General features: G+C 39.2%; 1 protein-coding gene across 1 annotated transcript in view; it reads right to left on the bottom strand.

The window, feature by feature from the left end:
- Nucleotides 1-15,730, bottom strand: part of LOC120474742 (IgGFc-binding protein) — a 54,112-nt gene extending 38,382 nt beyond the window's left edge. Inside the window, exons 1-24 of the mRNA XM_089121915.1 lie at nt 15,646-15,730; nt 12,391-12,527; nt 11,450-11,728; nt 11,183-11,278; nt 10,914-11,067; nt 10,524-10,777; nt 10,300-10,446; nt 9,628-10,207; nt 8,956-9,539; nt 8,277-8,841; nt 7,587-8,191; nt 6,798-7,350; nt 6,482-6,678; nt 6,237-6,372; nt 6,083-6,130; nt 5,194-5,241; nt 4,987-5,108; nt 4,041-4,319; nt 3,215-3,394; nt 2,917-3,063; nt 2,245-2,824; nt 1,585-2,156; nt 906-1,470; nt 216-820 (exon numbers count right to left, since the gene is read on the bottom strand). Of these exons, the coding sequence (XP_088978041.1) occupies nt 216-820; nt 906-1,470; nt 1,585-2,156; nt 2,245-2,824; nt 2,917-3,063; nt 3,215-3,394; nt 4,041-4,319; nt 4,987-5,108; nt 5,194-5,241; nt 6,083-6,130; nt 6,237-6,372; nt 6,482-6,678; nt 6,798-7,350; nt 7,587-8,191; nt 8,277-8,841; nt 8,956-9,539; nt 9,628-10,207; nt 10,300-10,446; nt 10,524-10,777; nt 10,914-11,067; nt 11,183-11,278; nt 11,450-11,728; nt 12,391-12,527; nt 15,646-15,694 (7,482 nt within the window). The 5' untranslated portion in view covers nt 15,695-15,730. The remainder of the gene's footprint in view (nt 1-215; nt 821-905; nt 1,471-1,584; nt 2,157-2,244; nt 2,825-2,916; nt 3,064-3,214; nt 3,395-4,040; nt 4,320-4,986; nt 5,109-5,193; nt 5,242-6,082; nt 6,131-6,236; nt 6,373-6,481; nt 6,679-6,797; nt 7,351-7,586; nt 8,192-8,276; nt 8,842-8,955; nt 9,540-9,627; nt 10,208-10,299; nt 10,447-10,523; nt 10,778-10,913; nt 11,068-11,182; nt 11,279-11,449; nt 11,729-12,390; nt 12,528-15,645) is intronic.
- Nucleotides 15,731-21,188: the final 5,458 nt, after the last annotated feature.

The raw sequence follows: 21,188 nt of genomic DNA, 5'->3' as shown, positions 1-21,188 counted from the left end.
ACCAGTAGCTTATTAAAAGCCAAGCAGGCAATACCGCTTATAACTAAACACTAAATATATTCAGACTAGAATAGAAGCGCACTTCTGGGTGTGTTCTAGAGAGTAATACAAAGTCTTTTGTGTTTTAAGAAAATCTCTGTTGTTGATCATGGCAAATATATTTTTATCCATCACAAATAAATAAAGGAAAATTACAGTGAGTGATGCTTGATTACCTCAACGGTAGAATGACCGTTCATGTCCTGTGACATGTGCACAAGATACCCAGACACGTTGACAAAAACCTCAACAGTAATTGCCACCCGGAGTCCATGCCACGCCTCGTTCCTTGCATCCACCTGGAAATGCGGAAGCCCAATAGTGTCATTACATACTGTTGCTAGCACATAGCGGCATGTGCCCTGGAAGTCAAAGACGGATCCATCAAATGACATGTAGTGGGGGTCACCCGAAGCAGAGCAACGAGCACGTGGATGAGGATGGCAGCCATACTCGCCATCCAACACATGGCAGACCTCTTCTTCGCTGCAAGACGATGGTGTGCAATAAACATTTCCAGTAATTCCATCACAAACACACAAGAACTGACACTCTTCACCATGCCAGAAACTCTCTGCAGCCTGCCGATAACGCCCAGAGTAGTGGCAACCACAACCCGTGGGGGGCACACAGTGATCTCCATTTAACACATTTCCATCATTACACTGGCATCCTTCCTGACACTGCAAGGCACACTGAAATGGAAATGAGAGGCTGGGGCAGGAAGCAGGACAGGACGTGCCACACACTTCATAATGGGTATTTGCCGGACAGGTGGATTCTGAAATTACAAAAGCATAAAAACTATGACACAATTCTTTAGCATATTGGAGCTTAATGAGAGTTTAAGGTGAGCAGATGCTTACCGCAGTGGGTGAAACTTCTCCACTCTTCAACTGCAATGCCATTCTGTTGGCAAAGCAGCGTGTAACCTCGCAGAGCCTCACATAGGGCCATTCTGGAACCTTGAGTCTGCTCCAGCAATGTAATGCAATCTGCTATCCGCTGCTGAGGATCTAGTGTTCTGCTGCACTCAGCAAATGGTCCATCGTCCATAGCCATGATACCACATTGTTCATTGAACTGGCTACTGTTCTGATAATGTCCTGGTTCCCAGATGTCAGGTGGGTCCTCACAGTGGGCTGATAGGGATCCATCACGCCAACTGTCCGCAAACAACTGCGTGTCATTCAAAAGGACAGCGTCTGGAGTGTAAAACTCATCAGCAATGTCTCCATTCAAGTTCCCACACAGACCCCCAAGTGTACCGTTGTATGTGCTTGGTGCTGTGACTCGGACAATGTGTGGCCAGTCGGCTCTCACGGTCACCCCAAAGTTTGTTTCCAAAACAAAACCCCTCACACTACTGTGATAGATGCGGATTTGACCAGAGCCAACAGTGACAGGCAGACCAACCATCTGTCCATCCACCTGAAGAGAATGATACACAGATCAACTTTTCCATTTAGCATATGAATTTGAAAAATAATGCAATTATGCTCTTTTACTAAATAAACATTTAGTGACTTGATATTTTTGCCTAACCTTTACATTGCTGCCCTCTCCCATTTCAATGGCGACCTGGATTCCTTCTGCCTCAAACTTCAGGAACCTGGCAAAGTCATGAAGGCCCCTAGGTACTTTCTCCACTGTCAATACAAAGTGTGGTAGAGGGGATGGCCCCATCACTCTAACAAGGGTCAATCCGCAAGCTCCGTGGTATCTGAAACTCTGTCCATCAAAGGTATGATATGACCCTAGGTTTTCAACCGAACACGTAGCATAACCGATGGGTCTGCAGCCTCTCACACCATCATGGACTCCACACATCTCTGCTGGACCACACTGTTGACGATGACAGATCATTGACCTGCTGCTGCATACACACCGTCTCCCACAGTCGCCGTCCAACACAACTGACTGTCCTTCAGTGTAATAGAAGCCCTCGAAGGTGCAGCCACAGTTTGCTTCAGGCACACACTCTCCAGCACTGAGAATGTATCCAGGATCACATATACAGCTCTCCTGATTGGGCAAGGGACAGTTCATTGGGGCGGATGGATTATTGCACGTTGTTCCTTGAGGCTCAAAATGACTGTGTTGAGGGCATTGAATCTCTGGGAATGGCAGAAGAAAATAAAGAATACTAATCAGTCCCTGTAATCTTTTAGTTAGACAAATCATTCATCTCTACAAGATGCCTACCACAAAAGCCCTGCTGTCTCCACTGCCCAAGGTGTACACCCTGCTGTTGACACTGAGTAGCATACACATTGAGAGCCTGGCACAGAATGGGCTGGTACCCTCCTCCCAAGCAGACATCATAGACACAGTTCTCTATAAAGGTCTGTGGCACATGCACAGGGTGGCAAGAGGCGAACGGGCCGCCAACATCTCCTAAGATTCCACAGTGGTTGGTGTCGCTGTAAAGACTAATTTCATCAGTGGTACAAACAGCACAAGCCAGACCCGTGCACCTGACATTATGGCATTCAGGATCTGTGTCACTTTGAACTTTCCAACTGTTGGCAAAGTCCACATCTGAGCTCAAGATCTCCCCACTGGGTGAACGGAAGTCATCTTCAGGGCGCAGATTAAAGTTTCCACACAGACCGCAGGTGGCGTTAAGGTAGTCATAAGGTACAGAGATGCTGACGTAGCTGTATGCATCATATGTAACAACCAGACCAAAGTCTGTGCTAATGGCCAAAGAAAAACCTGACCGATAGACCTGAATGGAGCCATTGCGGAGGGCAAAGGGTGTTGCTGCAAAGCTTCCATTAACCTGGACAATGTTGGGGGAAAAAAAAAGGAAATTAGGAATTTGTACAGAAGGCTGCATTCAAATGAGAAATAAAGCAGAATGGTCATACTAACCTTTGCGTCATTATAGTGATCTTTTACCAGTTCAATTACTTCGTCATAGACAAACACCCTGACCATCCGTGTCCATGACACATGTGTGCTGCCCCGATGCTCATTCTTGCCCTCAATGCGATAGTATGGCAAGCCGTTGCCACAAGCCTAAATAATTCAAGGATTAATGAGTTGTTTCATACCTTTTATACTATAAACAGAAAGCCATATATAGAAAGACTAACCTCAGACAGAACATAAGTGCAGGTCCCTTGGAAGTGAAAAACTTGGTAATCAAAGGTGTAGTAGTGAGGGTCACCGGAGATGGTACAGGTTTTTCGTTGAATGTTCTGGCAAGAGTATTGGAAGGCAGCTGGACGGCAGGCTTGGGAATAACTGCAGGGCTCATGGCTACACTGGAGGCCGCTGCTGGTACAGGTGCATCTCTGCTGACAGGTGCCATCACTCCAGAAAGAGTCCCCAAGTTGCACTGGAATACCTACAGCATAACAGGTTTGCTTTTATCTCAAAATTACTGGATGTTTAGGGAATAAATATCTAAAAATAATCTACAATACTGGTTAAATTGGCAACTGAATGCCAAATAATTTATTCAGTCTAGGATCACATCAATGGGAGAAATAAAATAACGTACCATTAAATTGACAACCCCGTGATCCATGATCTGTTCTGAAGGCCCATCTGCCTGACACATTGACATTACTGCTGTATGTTAAGCTTGTGATGTTACTCTGTAGCGATCCAGTAATTGAGAAATGGTATCTGGAGTTGATGGTGTCATAACCAGCCTGTGGAAAATTAGAACAAGGCTTTCAGCATCTTATTTATATAGTCTCCTAGATCTATCCTTTTTATTTCCCATGTTGTGCACACCTGTACATATCGTTGAGCTGGTGCAATTGTTCCAAAATTAATTAAAACAAATGAGAAATGGCCATCTGAAATCAAAACCACTTGAAAAGACGTTTCCTGAAAAAAAGACAACAATAAAAATGCTGACCAACAAACGTTTTCTGAATGTCACAAAAAATATACCCAGTTATGTTTGCTTCATGATGTTCAATAATTTTATTACATTTGTCACTGAACAAGAACAGAAAGAGTTTTTAAAATTGGTTTCTTACTGTTCCTGATTGAGGGAAATATGCAACTCTGTCCCATGTTGCAACAAAGACCCAAGTAGCAGAAAAGCTCAGGTCAGGGAAGTATTGGTTAATGTCCTGTGTGGCCTCTGTAAGGACACTGCCAGAGGTGTACTGACGATAAGAAATTACACCATTGCCACGATTATCAATATCTGTCCAGAATGGAGCGATGATGTCTCTTGCACCATAACTTGGAAACTGGTATGGACTCCAGCTGCTAAACGGCCCATCAAAAGTCAGGTGTCCATTGTTGTTGACCTGAAAGAGATAAAGATTTCTTATCATACACCCTTTCTGGTAACACTTTAGAATATTGTTCCTTCATTAATAAATAACAACACAGGTACAAATAAGTAACACACTATTAACATTCTAGTAACTACTATTAACTAAAAAGAAATTCTGATTAACAAATTAGTGAGTAATAGCGCTCAGTTGAATGTGGTAGTTCACCATTAGCTAATCAGTAACTACCTCAGTGAGGAATACTAAGAACTACGATATACAGGTTCATAATTAATATTAATAATGCATAATACTATAAGGTTCTGGTAAACCATTAGCAATTATTCAAGTGTTACTACATCTTTCTAAAGGAACTACTCATAATGTGGATCAGTGTTACCAAGTGAAAAGCTTGATACCTACCTAATATCGACTGAAGTCATTGTAAGCATTTGGATAGTAATGACTCAAGTGTTAATAAAGGAACCAATAATTATTTGGATCAGTGTTACCAAATCTAAAGTGTTACCAAAAGTGATAATACATACAATTAAATAAATAAATAAAATTGAGCATTCAGAAGTCATTAGTAACAGAAAGAAAAAATGCAATGAATGGTTATTTCCTCACAGGTGACCTCCATATTGAGACCATAATCACAAATGAAAAAATTACACTGATACATATTACACTGACTTACATATATTCGGCTATATGTTTGTCCAAAAAATATGAACTGTTGCAGAAGGTAGATCACAGATGAACTCCCATCATCAGAGCGACCATTCTCGGTGTCACCAGCTCCAAATGGATAAAACACAGCTGTGGGAATTTATGGGGGATATCAGTTCAAATGACTTCACCTTTGCATTAACTGTCTTTTTACTACAAGTTCTTTCAAAAATACCTGGGGGAATGCTTGAGCTGGTGGAGGTTATGTATGTGCTGCTCTGTTCTGTAGAGAGAAAAAGATTTTTACCACATTACATGCCAACTCTGACATCTCTATAGAGCACAACAATGATTATCATTTGCACCCTTTCTCCCCAAAATATTTTTTTTTAATTTAATTTATCCACAAGAATTTGAAAGAGTTCTTCAATAAAGAGTTCTGAACAAAGTCAAACTCCTCGGAGACAAATCACAACTTTACAAACTTTGACTGAAAAAAGGTATGTGAAAATATGGGAACGACAAGAGTACAAGAATGTGCACTATACAGTACATCTTATGATGAAATTTACTACAGTCCCATAAAGCATTGAAAGTGACAATTATACAACTATTTCAGTAACATCAGCAGATATAAGTATAAAAACAATGAATTTTAAATAGATTGAAAATTAATAATATATACACAAATATATAAAAAGTTGGAAAAAGCAAGTACTCGATTTCACAATGCTGCATGGGCTGAGCAGTCACTGCACATCTCTTTCACCTTGATTGTTTGCTTTGATCTTTTGATTTGTGGATTTTTTCTTTTAAGTATTATGGGCAGTGTAGTTCTTTATCTGGAATTAACACTAAATAGGACATTCCAGCAACTTATGGCTTTATAAGTACCATTCACTCTACCACTGACTGAAAAAAAAAACCCTCAAAAGGTCATGGTGTACCTCTCTTGGATGATTTATACAGATTTTTTTTTAATAATAAATCAAAAATCAAGCTCCAAATGAATCAAATAGACCTGTGAGAATGTATCAGTAAAAAAAAACTCAAATATCATCACTGATATCACATAACATATTTTAATATTTGTGTATTTTTTTTCTAAATTGTAACAAAAATACCTGAGGGAAGACTTGATCTGGTGGTGGTCATATGTGTGGTGCTTTCTTCTGTAAAGAGGAGTTTCCATTAAAAGATGGTGATCATCTACCCAAAGGCAAATGCTGAAGTAATTAACAAAAGTTAATATAAGCGATATCAAAGATGTGCACTGACCATAGCAGCCCCGACGTCCACCCCTGACTGTACACTCCATAGTCGGTTGGCAAGATGAAGCAGAGCAGTGCATATCATTTGGAGCAAAACACTCACAGAGGTGAGAACATTCTAGATCCCAGAACTGCTCGCCAACCTATGAAATCATACCACAAAAGGTTGAGCGTTATATTTCCAGAACAGAGGACATGAATATGTTTGAAGAGTTGTATGTCTCTTTCTCAAAAAAGAGTTTCAATCCTCACATTAAAGTAGAATCCATCATAAACGCAGCCACATTGCTCCACTGGTACACAGCGTCCTCCACTCCTCACCAATCCATCATCACAGAAGCATCCCTCTGAACATGTGTGCTCACAACTAGCATCAATGCTGCTGGCGCAAGTGTGACCACAGTCTGTGCCACACAACTCATAGTGGCTGTTCTCTGAGCAGGTCATGGCTGGTAATGTAACAAACAAAATAATTAGACGTCAAGCATGTCATCTAAATGTTTACCATTTGTTCACAATAGAAACTAATGACACACTAAAGGAAATAACCGAATATGATATCACTCACCACAGGATGTACTCTCTCTCCAGGGGTAGATAACAGCATTGTTAGATTGACAGGCACTCGCATAGGTTTGGATCGAGCGACATAGGACATCATTCCGGTTTCCAGAAAGGCACACATCAAACACACAGTCGTTAAAGTAGGCTTCAGGATCTACATACACATGGCAGAAGCTAAATGGGCCCTCACTGGACCTGATGATGTCGCACAGGGAACGGGAAGTTGTCTCATCCTGACACAAAGGGCAATTGTTTCCACACCCATCATTGCATGGCAGCTCATCCTCAACCTTCCAACTTGCCCCGAACTGGTCTGCTGAGCGTACCAGATCCCCAGAAGGCATCATGAAGTCATCGTTCATCTGGCCGTTAAAGTTGCCACAGAGGCCACACGTAACCCCGCTGTACTCTGCTGGTACAATGATGTTCACTGCCCAGGAGCCATAACTCACACTGAAACCAAAGTCAGTTGATACAAATGTGTACTGTGCGCTGGAATAGACTGACACCCGACCAGAGTCAAGCAGTATGGGAAGGTTTCTGGTCTCTCCATCAACCTGTTTGAAAAGAGAATAAAACCAATAGCTTGAAAGCCAAGCAGGCAATATTGCTTATAACTAAACACTAAATATATTCAGACTAGAATAGAAGCGCACTTCTGGGTGTGTTCTACGTAGAGAGTAATACAAAGTCTTTTGTGTTTTAAGAAAATCTCTGTTGTTGATCATGGCAATTATATTTTTATCCATCACAAATAAATAAAGGAAAATTACAGTGAGTGATGCTTGATTACCTCAACGGTAGAATGACCGTTCATGTCCTGTGACATGTGCACAAGATGCCCAGACACGTTGACAAAAACCTCAACAGTAATTGCCACCCGGAGTCCATGCCACGCCTCGTTCCTTGCATCCACCTGGAAATGCGGAAGCCCAATAGTGTCATTACATACTGTTGCTAGCACATAGCGGCATGTGCCCTGGAAGTCAAAGACGGATCCATCAAATGACATGTAGTGGGGGTCACCCGAAGCAGAGCAACGAGCACGTGGATGAGGATGGCAGCCATACTCGCCATCCAACACATGGCAGACCTCTTCTTCGCTGCAAGACGATGGTGTGCAATGAACATTTCCAGTGATTCCATCACAAACACACAAGAACTGACACTCTTCACCATGCCAGAAACTCTCTCCAGCCTGCCGATAACGCCCAGAGTAGTGGCAACCACAACCCGTGGGGGGCACACAGCGATCTCCATTTAACACATTTCCATCATTACACTGGCATCCTTCCTGACACTGCAAGGCACACTGAAATGGAAATGAGAGGCTAGGGCAGGAAGCAGGACAGGACGTGCCACACACTTCATAATGGGTATTTGCCGGACAGGAGGATTCTGAAATTGCAAAAGCATGAAAACTATGACACAATTCTTTAGCATATTGGAGCTTAATGGGAGTTTAAGGTGAGCAGATGCTTACCGCAGTGGGTGAAACTTCTCCACTCTTCAACTGCAATGCCATTCTGTTGGCAAAGCAGCGTGTAACCTCGCAGAGCCTCACATAGGGCCATTCTGGAACCTTGAGTCTGCTCCAGCAATTTAATGCAATCTGCTATCCGCTGCTGAGGATCTAGTGTTCTGCTGCACTCAGCAAATGGTCCATCGTCCATAGACATGATACCACATTGTTCATTGAACTGGCTACTGTTCTGATAATGTCCTGGTTCCCAGATGTCAGGTGGGTCCTCACAGTGGGCTGATAGGGATCCATCACGCCAACTGTCCGCAAACAACTGCGTGTCATTCAAAAGGACAGCATCTGGAGTGTAAAACTCATCAGCAATGTCTCCATTCAAGTTCCCACACAGACCCCCAAGTGTACCGTTGTATGTGCTTGGTGCTGTGACTCGGACAATGTGTGGCCAGTCGGCTCTCACGGTCACCCCAAAGTTTGTTTCCAAAACAAAACCCCTCACACTACTGTGATAGATGCGGATTTGACCAGAGCCAACAGTGACAGGCAGACCAACCATCTGTCCATCCACCTGAAGAGAATGATACACAGATCAACTTTTCCATTTAGCATATGAATTTGAAAACTAATGCAGTTATGCTCTTTTACTAAATAAACATTTAGTGACTTGATATTTTTGCCTAACCTTTACATTGCTGCCCTCTCCCATTTCAATGGCGACCTGGATTCCTCCTGCCTCAAACTTCAGGAACCTGGCAAAGTCATGAAGGCCCCTGGGTACTTTCTCCACTGTCAATACAAAGTGTGGTAGAGGGGATGGCCCCATCACTCTAACAAGGGTCAATCCGCAAGCTCCGTGGTATCTGAAACTTTGTCCATCAAAGGTATGATATGACCCTAGGTTTGCAACAGAACACGTAGCATAACCGATGGGTCTGCAGCCTCTCACACCATCATGGACTCCACACATCTCTGCTGGACCACACTGTTGATGATGACAGATCATTGACCTGCTGCTGCATACACACCGTCTCCCACAGTCACCGTCCAACACAACTGACTGTCCTTCAGTGTAATAGAAGCCCTCGAAGGTGCAGCCACAGTTTGCTTCAGGCACACACTCTCCAGCACTGAGAATGTATCCAGGATCACATATACAGCTCTCCTGATTGGGCAAGGGACAGTTCATTGGGGCGGATGGATTATTGCACGTTGCAGGGCAGCCTGTTCCTTGAGGCTCAAAATGACTGTGTTGAGGGCATTGAATCTCTGGGAATGGCAGAAGAAAATAAAGAATACTAATTAGTCCCTGTAATCTTTTAGTTAGACAAATCATTCATCTCAACAAGATGCCTACCACAAAAGCCCTGCTGTCTCCACTGCCCAAGGTGTACACCCTGCTGTTGACACTGAGTAGCATACACATTGAGAGCCTGGCACAGAATGGGCTGGTACCCTCCTCCCAAGCAGACATCATAGACACAGTTCTCTATAAAGGTCTGTGGCACATGCACAGGGTGGCAAGAGGCGAACGGGCCGGCAACATCTCCTAAGATTCCACAGTGGTTGGTGTCGCTGTAAAGACTAATTTCATCAGTGGTACAAACAGCACAAGCCAGACCCGTGCACCTGACATTATGGCATTCAGGATCTGTGTCACTTTGCACTTTCCAACTGTTGGCAAAGTCCACATCTGAGCTCAAGATCTCCCCACTGGGTGAACGGAAGTCATCTTCAGGGCGCAGATTAAAGTTTCCACACAGACCGCAGGTGGCGTTAAGGTAGTCATAAGGTACAGAGATGCTGACGTAGCTGTATGCATCATATGTAACAACCAGACCAAAGTCTGTGCTAATGGCCAAAGAAAAACCTGACCGATAGACCTGAATGGAGCCATTGCGGAGGGCAAAGGGTGTTGCTGCAAAGCTTCCATTAACCTGGACAATGTTGGGGGAAAAAAAAAGGAAATTAGGAATTTGTACAGAAGGCTGCATTCAAATGAGAATTAAAGCAGAATGGTCATACTAACCTTTGCGTCATTATAGTGATCTTTGACCAGTTCAATTACTTCGTCATAGACAAACACTCTGACCATCCGTGTCCATGACACATGTGTGCTGCCCCGATGCTCATTTTTGCCCTCAATGCGATAGTATGGCAAGCCGTTGCCACAAGCCTAAATAATTCAAGGATTAATGAGTTGTTTCATACCTTTTATACTATAAACAGAAAGCCATATATAGAAAGACTAACCTCAGACAGAACATAAGTGCAGGTCCCTTGGAAGTGAAAAACTTGATAATCAAAGGTGTAGTAGTGAGGGTCACCGGAGATGGTACAGGTTTTTCGTTGAATGTTCTGGCAAGAGTATTGGAAGGCAGCTGGACGGCAGGCTTGGGAATAACTGCAGGGCTCATGGCTACACTGGAGGCCGCTGCTGGTACAGGTGCATCTCTGCTGACAGGTGCCATCACTCCAGAAAGAGTCCCCAAGTTGCACTGGAATACCTACAGCATAATAGGTTTACATGGCTTTTATCTAAAAATAATCTACAATACTGGTTAAATTGGCAACTGAATGCCAAATAATTTATTCAGTCTAGGATCACATCAATGGGAGAAATAAAAAAAAAAAAAAAATTACCATTAAATCGACAACCCCGTGATCCATGATCTGTTCTGAAGGCCCATCTGCCTGACACATTGACATTACTGCTGTATGTTAAGCTTGTGATGGTACTGGAGAATGATCCAGGAAATGAGAAATGGTATCTGGAGTTGATGGTGTCATAACCAGCCTGTGAAAATAGGAAAAGGCTTTCAGCATCTTATTTATATAGTCTCCTATATATATATATATATATATATATATATATATATATATATATATATTATTTTCCATGTTGTGCACACCTGTACATTTTGTTGAGTTGGTGCAATTGTTCCATAATTAATTAAAACAAATGAGAAATGGCCATCTGAAATCAAAACCACTTGAAAAGATGTTTCCTGAAAAAAAGACAACAATAAAAAATAAAAGTGCTGACCAGCAAAAGTTTTCTGAATGTCACAAAAAATATACCCAGTAATGTGTAACAACTTTGCTTAATGATGTTCAATCATTTTATTACATTTGTCACTGAACAAGAACAGAAAGAATTTATAAAACTGGTTTCTTACTGTTCCTGATTGAGGGTAATATGCAACTCTGTCCCATGTTGCAACAAAGACCCACGTAGCAGAAAAGCTCAGGTCAGGGAAGTATTGGTTAATGTCCTGTGTGGCCTCTGTAAGGACACTGCCAGAGGTGTACTGACGATACGAAATTACACCATTGCCACGATTATCAATATCTGTCCAGAATGGAGCGATGATGTCTCTTGCACCATAACTTGGAAACTGGTATGGACTCCAGCTGCTAAACGGCCCATCAAAAGTCAGGTCTCCATTGTTGTTGACCTGAAAGAGATAAAGATTTCTTATCATACACCCTTTCTGGTAACACTTTAGAATATTGTTCCTTCATTAATAAATAACAACACAGGTACAAATAAGTAACACACTATTAACATTCTAGTAACTACTATTAACTAACAAGAAACTCTGATTAACAAATTAGTGAGTAATAGCGCTCAGTTGAATGTGGTAGTTCACCATTAGCTAATCAGTAACTACCTCACTGAGGAATACCAAGAACTACGATATACAGGTTCATAATTAATATTAATAATGCATAACACTATAAGGTTATAGTAAACCATTAGCAATTAATCAAGTGTTACTACATCTTTCTAAAGGAACTACTCATAATGTGGATCAGTGTTACCAAGTGAAAAGCTTGATAAATGTCGACTGAAGTCATTGTAAGCATTTGGATAGTAATGACTCAAGTGTTACTACATCTTTCTAAAGGAACCACTAATTATTTGGATCAGTGTTACCAAATCTAAAGTGTTACCAAAAGTGATAATACATACAATTAAATAAATAAATAAAATTGAGCATTCAGAATAGGAACAGAAAGAAAAAAATACAATGAATGGTTATTTCCTCACAGGTGACCTCCATATTGAGACCATAATCACAAAATGAAAAAAAGCCGGCATATTACACTGACTTACATATATTCGGCTATATGTTTCTCCAAAAAATATGAACTGTTGCAGAAGGTAGATCACAGATGAACTCCCATCATCAGAGCGACCATTCTCGGTGTCACCAGCTCCAAATGGATAAAACACAGCTGTGGTGCTCTGTTCTGTAGAGAGAAAAAGATGTTGTTGTTGTTGTTGTTATAGTTTTCAATGTAATCTGGTCTTAAATTCTTGAAATTGGCACGAGTCTACCAATATAGCATTAAATAATTTATGCTTGTGATTACAAGAGGATTGTGATCGTCACATGAAGATGGCTATGATATCCTGCTAAGTTGAATGTCTTGTTTTATCTGTTTGTTTGGCAATATTTGTATTTATCATAATCTTCCTCTGGGCAGTGTGCAATATTTCCTGTGGGGACAGTGTTCTTTCTGCAGTGTCCACTAGTTTGAAGTGTCTTTTGCAGTGTTGGAGTGCATGTGAGCGTGTGAGCAGTATTTATTTATTCTTTATATTTATGTATTACGAAACTTTTATTCACTGTGATTTATTTATTGTAAATTGTCCACTGCTACCTACGGGAACATTTGCTGTTTTCGATTGCCAATCAATGTATTATTCTCTCTTGTGTTTAATAAAGTTTATACTTGAGTACATCAGTCCCATTTCTGTTCCTTTATTGGACACAACCGCCGAATAACATAAAAAGGGGAGTGCGGTTTCGATTCTTTTTATGTATTCAAATTTCATGCTTACGAGCGCCCCCTGATGGTCAGTGGTTTAGATGAGTGACATGTCAGCGTTGATTCTTTCTGGATAAAGATATATTGTGGGGCCACAAGACTAATGCACAAGACACAAGACACTGTTGATCATAACATACTTCTTGACAGGCTGGAAAACTGGGTGGGGCTTTCTGTGATAATCCTAAAATGGTTCAGGTCATACTTAGAAGGGAGAGATTATTTTGTGAGTGTAGGGGACCATAAGTCTGAGTGGACATCCATGACTTGCGGAGTCCCTCAGGGCTCGATTCTTGCGCCACTCCTATTCAACCCGTATATGCTCCCAATGAGCCAAATAATGAGAAAGAACCAAATAGCTTACCACAGCTACGCAGACGACACACAGCTCTACTTAGCCCTATCGCCTAACGACTACAGCCCCATTGACTCCCTGTGCCAATACATTGATGAAGTAAATAGTTGGATGTGCCAAAACTTTCTTCAGTTAAACAAAGACAAAACTGAAGTCATTGTGTTTGGAAACAAAGATGAAGTTCTCAAGGTGAATGCATACCTCGACACTAGGGGTCTAACAACTCAAAATCAAGTCAGGAATCTTGATGTGTCTCTAGAGTCAGACCTTAGTTTCAGTAGTCATGTCAAAGATGATGCTTTGTTTCCAGTCAAGACTTAGAGAAACTTGTGCATGCTTTCATCACCAGCAGGGTGGATTACTGTAATGGCCTCCTCACTGGCCTTCCTAAAAAGACCATAAGACAGTTGCAGCTCATACAGAACGCTGCTGCCAGGATTCTGAGCAGGACCAGAAAATATGAACACATCACACCAGTCCTCAGGTCTTTACACTGGCTCCCAGTTAAATTTCGGATTGATTTTAAAGTATTATTACTGGTATTATATAAATCATTCAATGGGTCAAGACCTCAATATATTGCAGATATGCTCACTCAATATAAACCCAACAGATCACTCAGATCATTAGGATCACATCAGCTAGAAATACCGAGGGTTCACTCTAAGCATGGAGAGTCTGCTTTTAGCTATTATGCCAGCCGCAGCTGGAACCAGCTTCCAGAAGAGATCAGGTGTGCTCCTACAGTAGTCACATTCAAATCCAGACTCAAAACACATCTGTTTAGCTGTGCATTTACTGAATGAGCACTGTGCCACTGTACGTCTGACTGTTTTTACTGTACTGCTTTAACTGCTTTAATACTGCTCTGACTGGAGGAGATTTTGATGGAGAGCGGGAGAGTCTTCACTCCGATTAGGCGAGTGAAGAAGTAAATTACTTATACTGCTGCGAGTATAAGAAGTCGCTGAGAGCATCATTAAGGGTAATGGCAGCAGAAACGTGCTCTGTGGGGGCCCCGCTGGGCATTACTGGTGTAGCACCACCCCAGCAGAGTACGTCCCTGGGCTGGAGGTCCAGTTGCACCGTAAACCAGCTCAATCTCTTCCATCTCATATAGGGGTATACTGGAAGAGATTTTGATGGAGAGCGGGAGAGTCTTTACTCCGATGAGGCGAGTGAAGAAGTAAGTTACTTATACTGCTGAGAGTATAAGAAGTCGCTGAGAGCGTCGTTAAGGGGAGAAAAGTGCTCTGTGGAGGCCCCGCTGGGCATTACTGGTGTAGCACCACCCCAACAGAGTACGTACGACGCTCTACGTCCCTGGGCTAGAGGTCCAGTTGCACCGTAAACCAACTCAATCTCTTCCATCTCATATAGGGGTATACTGGAAGAGATTTTGATGGAGAGCAGGAGAGTCTTCACTCCGAAGAGGCGAGTGAATAAGTAAGTTACTGCTCAGAATATAAGAAGTCCCTGGGCTGGGCTGGAGGCCCAGTAGCACCGTAAACCAGCTCAATCTCTTCCATCTCAGATAGGGGTATACTGGAAGAGATTTTGATGGAGAGCGGGAGAGTCTTCACTCCGATGAGGCGAGTGAAGAAGTAAGTTACTGCTCAGAATATAAGAAGTCCCTGGGCTGGGCTGGAGGCCCAGTAGCACCGTAAACCAGCTCAATCTCTTCCATCTCAGATAGGGGTATTACTTTATTTTATTTTTACTCTTAACTGTTTTTATTTATATTGATTGCATTTACTGAATGAGCACTGTGCCACTGTTCGTCCGACTGTACTATACATTTTATTTTCGACACTGTATTTTATTTTTATTATTATGATTTTTTTTTATTCTAAACTGTTTTAATTATTCTGACTTCTTTTGATTATTTTAATTTCTTCCATGTAAAGCACTTTGAATTGCCACTGTGTATGAAATGTGCTATAAATAAACTTGCCTTGCCTTGCCTTGCCTAATGCTATTTTATAATTTTCTTGAAGTGTGCAGCCTACTAAGTTTGACATACACATTTTTGTTTGCAGTGCAAATGTGAAAAAATCTAAAAATGCAGTAAATTGTGTTCAAATGTTGGAAACACACGTTTACTTTCCTTACAAGTAAAGGATTAAAAGAGCAAAAATGAAGGATAATTCATGGCAAAGTGCATTGTTATAAAACTCTTACCATTAATCAATAGGAGAAGTAACACACACAATGAGATTAGAAATCTCATTGTGGCAGATTGCTCCCGAAGATGTCAAAGTGATCTGTAAAATGAACAAAGTTTATTCACACACGCACACACTCTGACTTATACACTATATAGTGATCTCACACTTGGACACTTAACACAATTGAAAATGTGTAAATGTCTTTGCATTTTATAACAATATATATATATATATATATATATATATATATATATATATATATATATATATATATATATATATATATATATATATATATATACACAGCACATATGCATATTATGGGGGCCCAAACAGGAAATAATTAAATGTAATCCCAAATATATAGTTATAACTCTGAATATATAAATGTAATCCTGAATATATAGTTATAACTCTGAATATATAAATGTAATCCTGAATATATAGTTATAACTTTGAATATATAAATGTAAATCTGAATATATAAATGTAAATCCTGAATATATAGTTATAACTCTGAATATATAAATGTAATCCTGAATAGTTATAACTTTGAATATATAAATGTAAATCTGAATATATAAATGTTAATCCCGAATATATAGTTATAACTCTGAATATATAAATGTAAGTCCCGAATATATAGTTATAAATCTGAATATATATATATATATATATATATATATATATGTGTGTGTGTGTGTGTGTGTGTGAGTGTGTAATTCTGGTTACTCTGGCCTGTGTACAATAATTATAACAGATAAAGTAACTCAGAACGGTGAGATTAGTTATGAGGAAAATTTCAACTTTAGCAGCAACAGTATTTAAATAAGTGGTTAACTTTTCACATATACATTTTCCATAAATGCTTGCTATTTCCATTAAACTATAGCCACTGGAGCCATAGCCGTTTTGTTTTGCCGTGCTATATTGCACTCAAAGAACTATTAATAAATATTTTAAAATTACATTCTAAGCTGTTAATTTGCTGTTTAGAAGATGCTTTTTAAAAAATGCTTTGTGTACATTTATAAAAACTGCAACTACTGTATTTCTCAATTCCAGAACAAGTGACTAAAATGTTAATGGGTAGACATGAGCTAGAATCACAAAATAATTGATATGTAAAACAGAAGCAGTTGAAAGTGATGAATGAAGAAGTAATTTCACCTAATGATGAAATGCTGCGTCAGAGTAAATCAGGGCGATTCTCTGTTCGCCAGATCAACCAAAAGACAATGATGCTGAAAACTGCACATCTCAATCATATATATTTATAAATGTGGGAGGACTGTGACGGGAATCTTTTTTTTTTTTTTTAATAACCTTAAACCAGTTTTTCATTAATGAAAGGTATGTAGTTGGTCATGTGTCTCTCATTTAAAGTGTTTACTTCCTTGTATTGATGTATACTTTTACTTTAGAAAGACTGTGTATATCTTTATATGAATGTTCAAATAATGAATCCTAATTAAGAACTGCATTCAGGCGAAAACACAAAAAACTATGCACAATTACTATTGATGTGCTTTGCATTAAGAATGTTAAAATATATTTTTTTTTCACTTGCCCCATAGCCTAGCCCTGCCCTTGTGTGTCAATTAAAAAAAAGTTGCACATACTGTACCTGTAGGTCCGTGCGTACACTCTTGGCAAAACAAGATCGTGCCACTCCTACTTCACATTTACATATTAACACGATTTTGAGAAAGAGAGTGAGGATTTAGTTTATTGTTCAAATTAGACTAAAATTAAAAACATGCACAAGCATGTTTTCTGATTTTTTTTTATAGTGCTAAATAAAAATAAAACAACTTAGCACGCAACCACTAGTAACAGCAAATTCAAATTCTGTTGCATATTATACCCTATATAATAAATGCATGTACCGAATATTAAACCACAATTTAGCTCTAATTAGGAGATTTCTGGGAGAAACAGGATCATCCACTTTGACATAAAGGCAGTTTCACACAGGACACGGAAAGCCTGGTGGAGTGGTTATACTAGAATGATGGAAAGTTCATTTAGATTTAGAATAACTAATGAATTCATATCTTGTGAACAAATTATGAAAAATCTAATCTCTATTGCTGCCCTGAAGTCCTAGTTCGCCTAGAGGTATGTGGCAGGGAACTGACTTGTTATTCACAAAAAGTTTTAAGACCAATTAGCAATTATAATAATAACTAATAATAATAGATAAAGTAACACAGAACGGTGAAATTAGTTATGAGGAAAATTTCAACTTTAGCAGCAACAGTATTTAAACAAGTGGTTAACTTTTCACATATACATTTTCCATAAATGCTTGCTATTTCCATTAAACTATAGCCACTAGAGCCATAGCCGTTTTGTTTTGCCGTGCTATATTGCACTCAAAGAACCAAGAAATATTTTTCTATTACATTCTAAACTGTTAATTTGCCGTTTAGAAGATGCTTTTAAAAAATGCTTGGTGTGCATTTATAAAAACTGCAACTACTGTATTTCTCAATTCCAGAACAAGTGACTAAAATGTTAATGGGTAAACATAATGAGCTAGAATCACAAAACAATTGATATGTAAAACAAAAGCAGTTGAAAGTGATGAATGAAGAAGTAATTTCACCTAATGATGGAATGCTGCGTCAGAGTAAATCTCTCTCTCTTCGCCAGACCAACCAGAAGACAATGATGCTGAAAACTGCACATCTCAATCATATATATTGATAAATGTGGGAGGACTGTGACGGGAATCTAAGTACTTTTTTTTTTTTTTTTAAATAACCTTAAACCAGTTTTTCATTAATGAAAGGTATGTAGTTGGACATGTGTCTGTCATTTAAAGCATTTACTTCCTTGTATTGATGTATACCTTTACCTTAGAAAGACTATATGTCTTTATATGAATGTTCAAATGAATCCTAATTAAGAACTGCATTCAGGCAAAAACAAAAAAACTAAGCACAATTACTATTGATGTGCTTTGCATTAAGAATGTTAAATAGAAATAGAAAGCTTAAATTATTTTTTTTCACTTGCCCTATAGCCCAAGTTGCACATACTGTAGGTCTGTGGCAAAACAAGATCGTGCCACTCCTACTTCACACTTACATTTTAACATGATTTTGAGAAAGAGAGTGAGGAGTTAGTTTATTGTTCAAATTAGACTAAAATTAAAAACATGCACAAGCATGATTTCTGTTTTTTGTTATTCTGCAAAATAAAAATAAAACAACTTAGCATGCAACCACTAACAGCAAATTCAAATTCTGTTGCATATTATAGAATATAATAAATGCATGTACTGAATATTACACCACAATTTAGCTCAAATTAGGAGATTTCTGGGAGAAACAGGATCATTTCCAGGTGCCACTTCTAAATTGGGCCATCAGTACCACTTTGACATAAAGGCAGTTTCACACAGGACACGGAAAGCCTGATGGAGTGTTTATACTAGAATGATGGAGAGTTAACTTAGATTTAGAATAACTAATGAGGTCATAACTTGTGAACAAATTATGAAAAATCTAATCTCCATTGCTGCCCTGAATTCGCCTAGAGGTACACTAAAAAGGTTGCTGTATATTTTACAGTAACTTACTGGCAGTTGGATAAGTTACTGTAAAAGTGTTTACAGCATCAGCACTGTAATTTCATTTACAGTAATACAATTGTATACGGTATTAATATTGCAGTACAAGTACTATATTTTTAATTTACAGTACAAGTACCATATTTTAATTTACAGGAATAATACTGTAAATTGAATTCATTCAACTACTGTATTTTTATTTACAGTATTAGAATTGATTTCCTATTACAGATTCTTTTAAATGATTTACAGTAGAAAATAATTACAGTAGTAAACACATTTTCCCATAATCCTTGGCTACTTACAGTATTATACTGTTGGCAAATTTAAGAGTATTATACTGTACATATAACAGTAAAATACTGTTGAAAAATACAAAAATCAGTTACAGTATGTGAAAACCCTCGATAGAAGAGAGATAAAAAAGTGGGTTCCCCTCCCTCAGTATTTGTGGATTATTGTTTTTTTTAATATTATTGGGGTTTTGTAATACATTTCTCTTTTTTTCCAATTATTTAAAATATCTGATCACTCATCTAGAAACAACTTGTGAATCAACACCACAACAACTGAAGCAAACTTGTGAAATACAAAATGTACGTCACTGCCAATACAGTACATTTGATTTGGCCATGCTGTGAAAGAAAAATAAAGAAAGGTAAGGGTTTACTTGTGGTTCTAGTCAGTCTTGCTCCATTTATCACTAATAAGATTTTGAGATAAGACAAAAAAAAGTTTTAAACAAATTCATAATTTCATAAAGCAGACAGATAAGGTCAGTCAATTTTTTTGAATAAAAGATGCATTAATTTGATAAAAAAAAAACTGTAATATTGTGTATACAGCCATTTTCTATTTTAATACATTTTAAAATGTAATTTATTCATGCAACAGTGAAGCTGAATTTTCAGTATCAACAATAGTTATCAGTGTCACATCATCCCTCAGAAATCATTCAAAATACTGATTTGAAAATGATGATGAGACTGAAATGTTTGCACCATTTTAAACCTTTAATAATGTTAGTTAATAAAAATGCACTTGCTGGTTGTTAATTTTGACAAATGAAACCTTATTTAAAGTGTTACCGGTCCATAATGGACTCCTGTGATAAGAATGGTGGCACTTTTACAGTTTACTCTGCTTTCCATGGTGATCCTTTGTCTTGTTGACATTTCACGAAACCTCTTAAAGCATCTTGCCAGACAAGTACGGCTGGTTTATCCTGCTGACATCGCACACATCAAACGACCCAGTTGAACAGTAAGTTTTGAATGACAAAATGAAATTATTTGCAACACATACAGTAAAGAAATGTGATATTCATTCTTTACATGCTAAGTTCTCGGATTTCTCATGAAGCTCCATGCTGGAGGCGTATTGTTTTCAGAGAAAGATGTGATCAACGAAAGATTAAGTCTCATTTCAGTCACATGCTTCACTTTGCGTGTCGGAATGTTTGAACCCAGACCACTACTCTACAGGTTTTTGGAGGTTTAATTCCATTTAGCCTAGTGACATTTTTTTAGTGGTTCAAGTACAAAGTGCTGAAACCCTATTGTTATTGTTAATTTTCCCATGATGCAACATTCTACACATAAAACTGATCGGGCCGAACCAACCGTAAGTCGTAGAGACTTTAAACTTTGGGGGCTGGAAGTACTCACACCAGCTACAATGTCACCAAGGCACGCGCCGATCGGCCTGACAGGGGCACTACAGCTGCCAAAAGTATGAAATGGCTCATAACTGCTCAACCGTCAGACGTAGACTCAAGTGTCTTACATTGTTGGAATCCTTGGCTCAAGCAGGACACGATGCACCCTGGATAAATTTTCGGGTATTTTGGGTTTTTCGTTAAAATCTACTCTTGCAAACTAGCCCCAGGTTTTTTGCCCGGCCAGAACCAAACCAGTGCAGCGAGATTCTATGGAGTCTGAATGTCAATAATTACCAAAAAAAAAAGTGGAAATTTC

This window comes from Pimephales promelas, chromosome 17 (assembly GCF_988280905.1).
Source record: "Pimephales promelas chromosome 17, fPimPro1.hap1.1, whole genome shotgun sequence".
NCBI lineage: Eukaryota > Metazoa > Chordata > Actinopteri > Cypriniformes > Leuciscidae > Pimephales > Pimephales promelas.
This window is presented reverse-complemented; position numbering and strand designations above follow the sequence as displayed.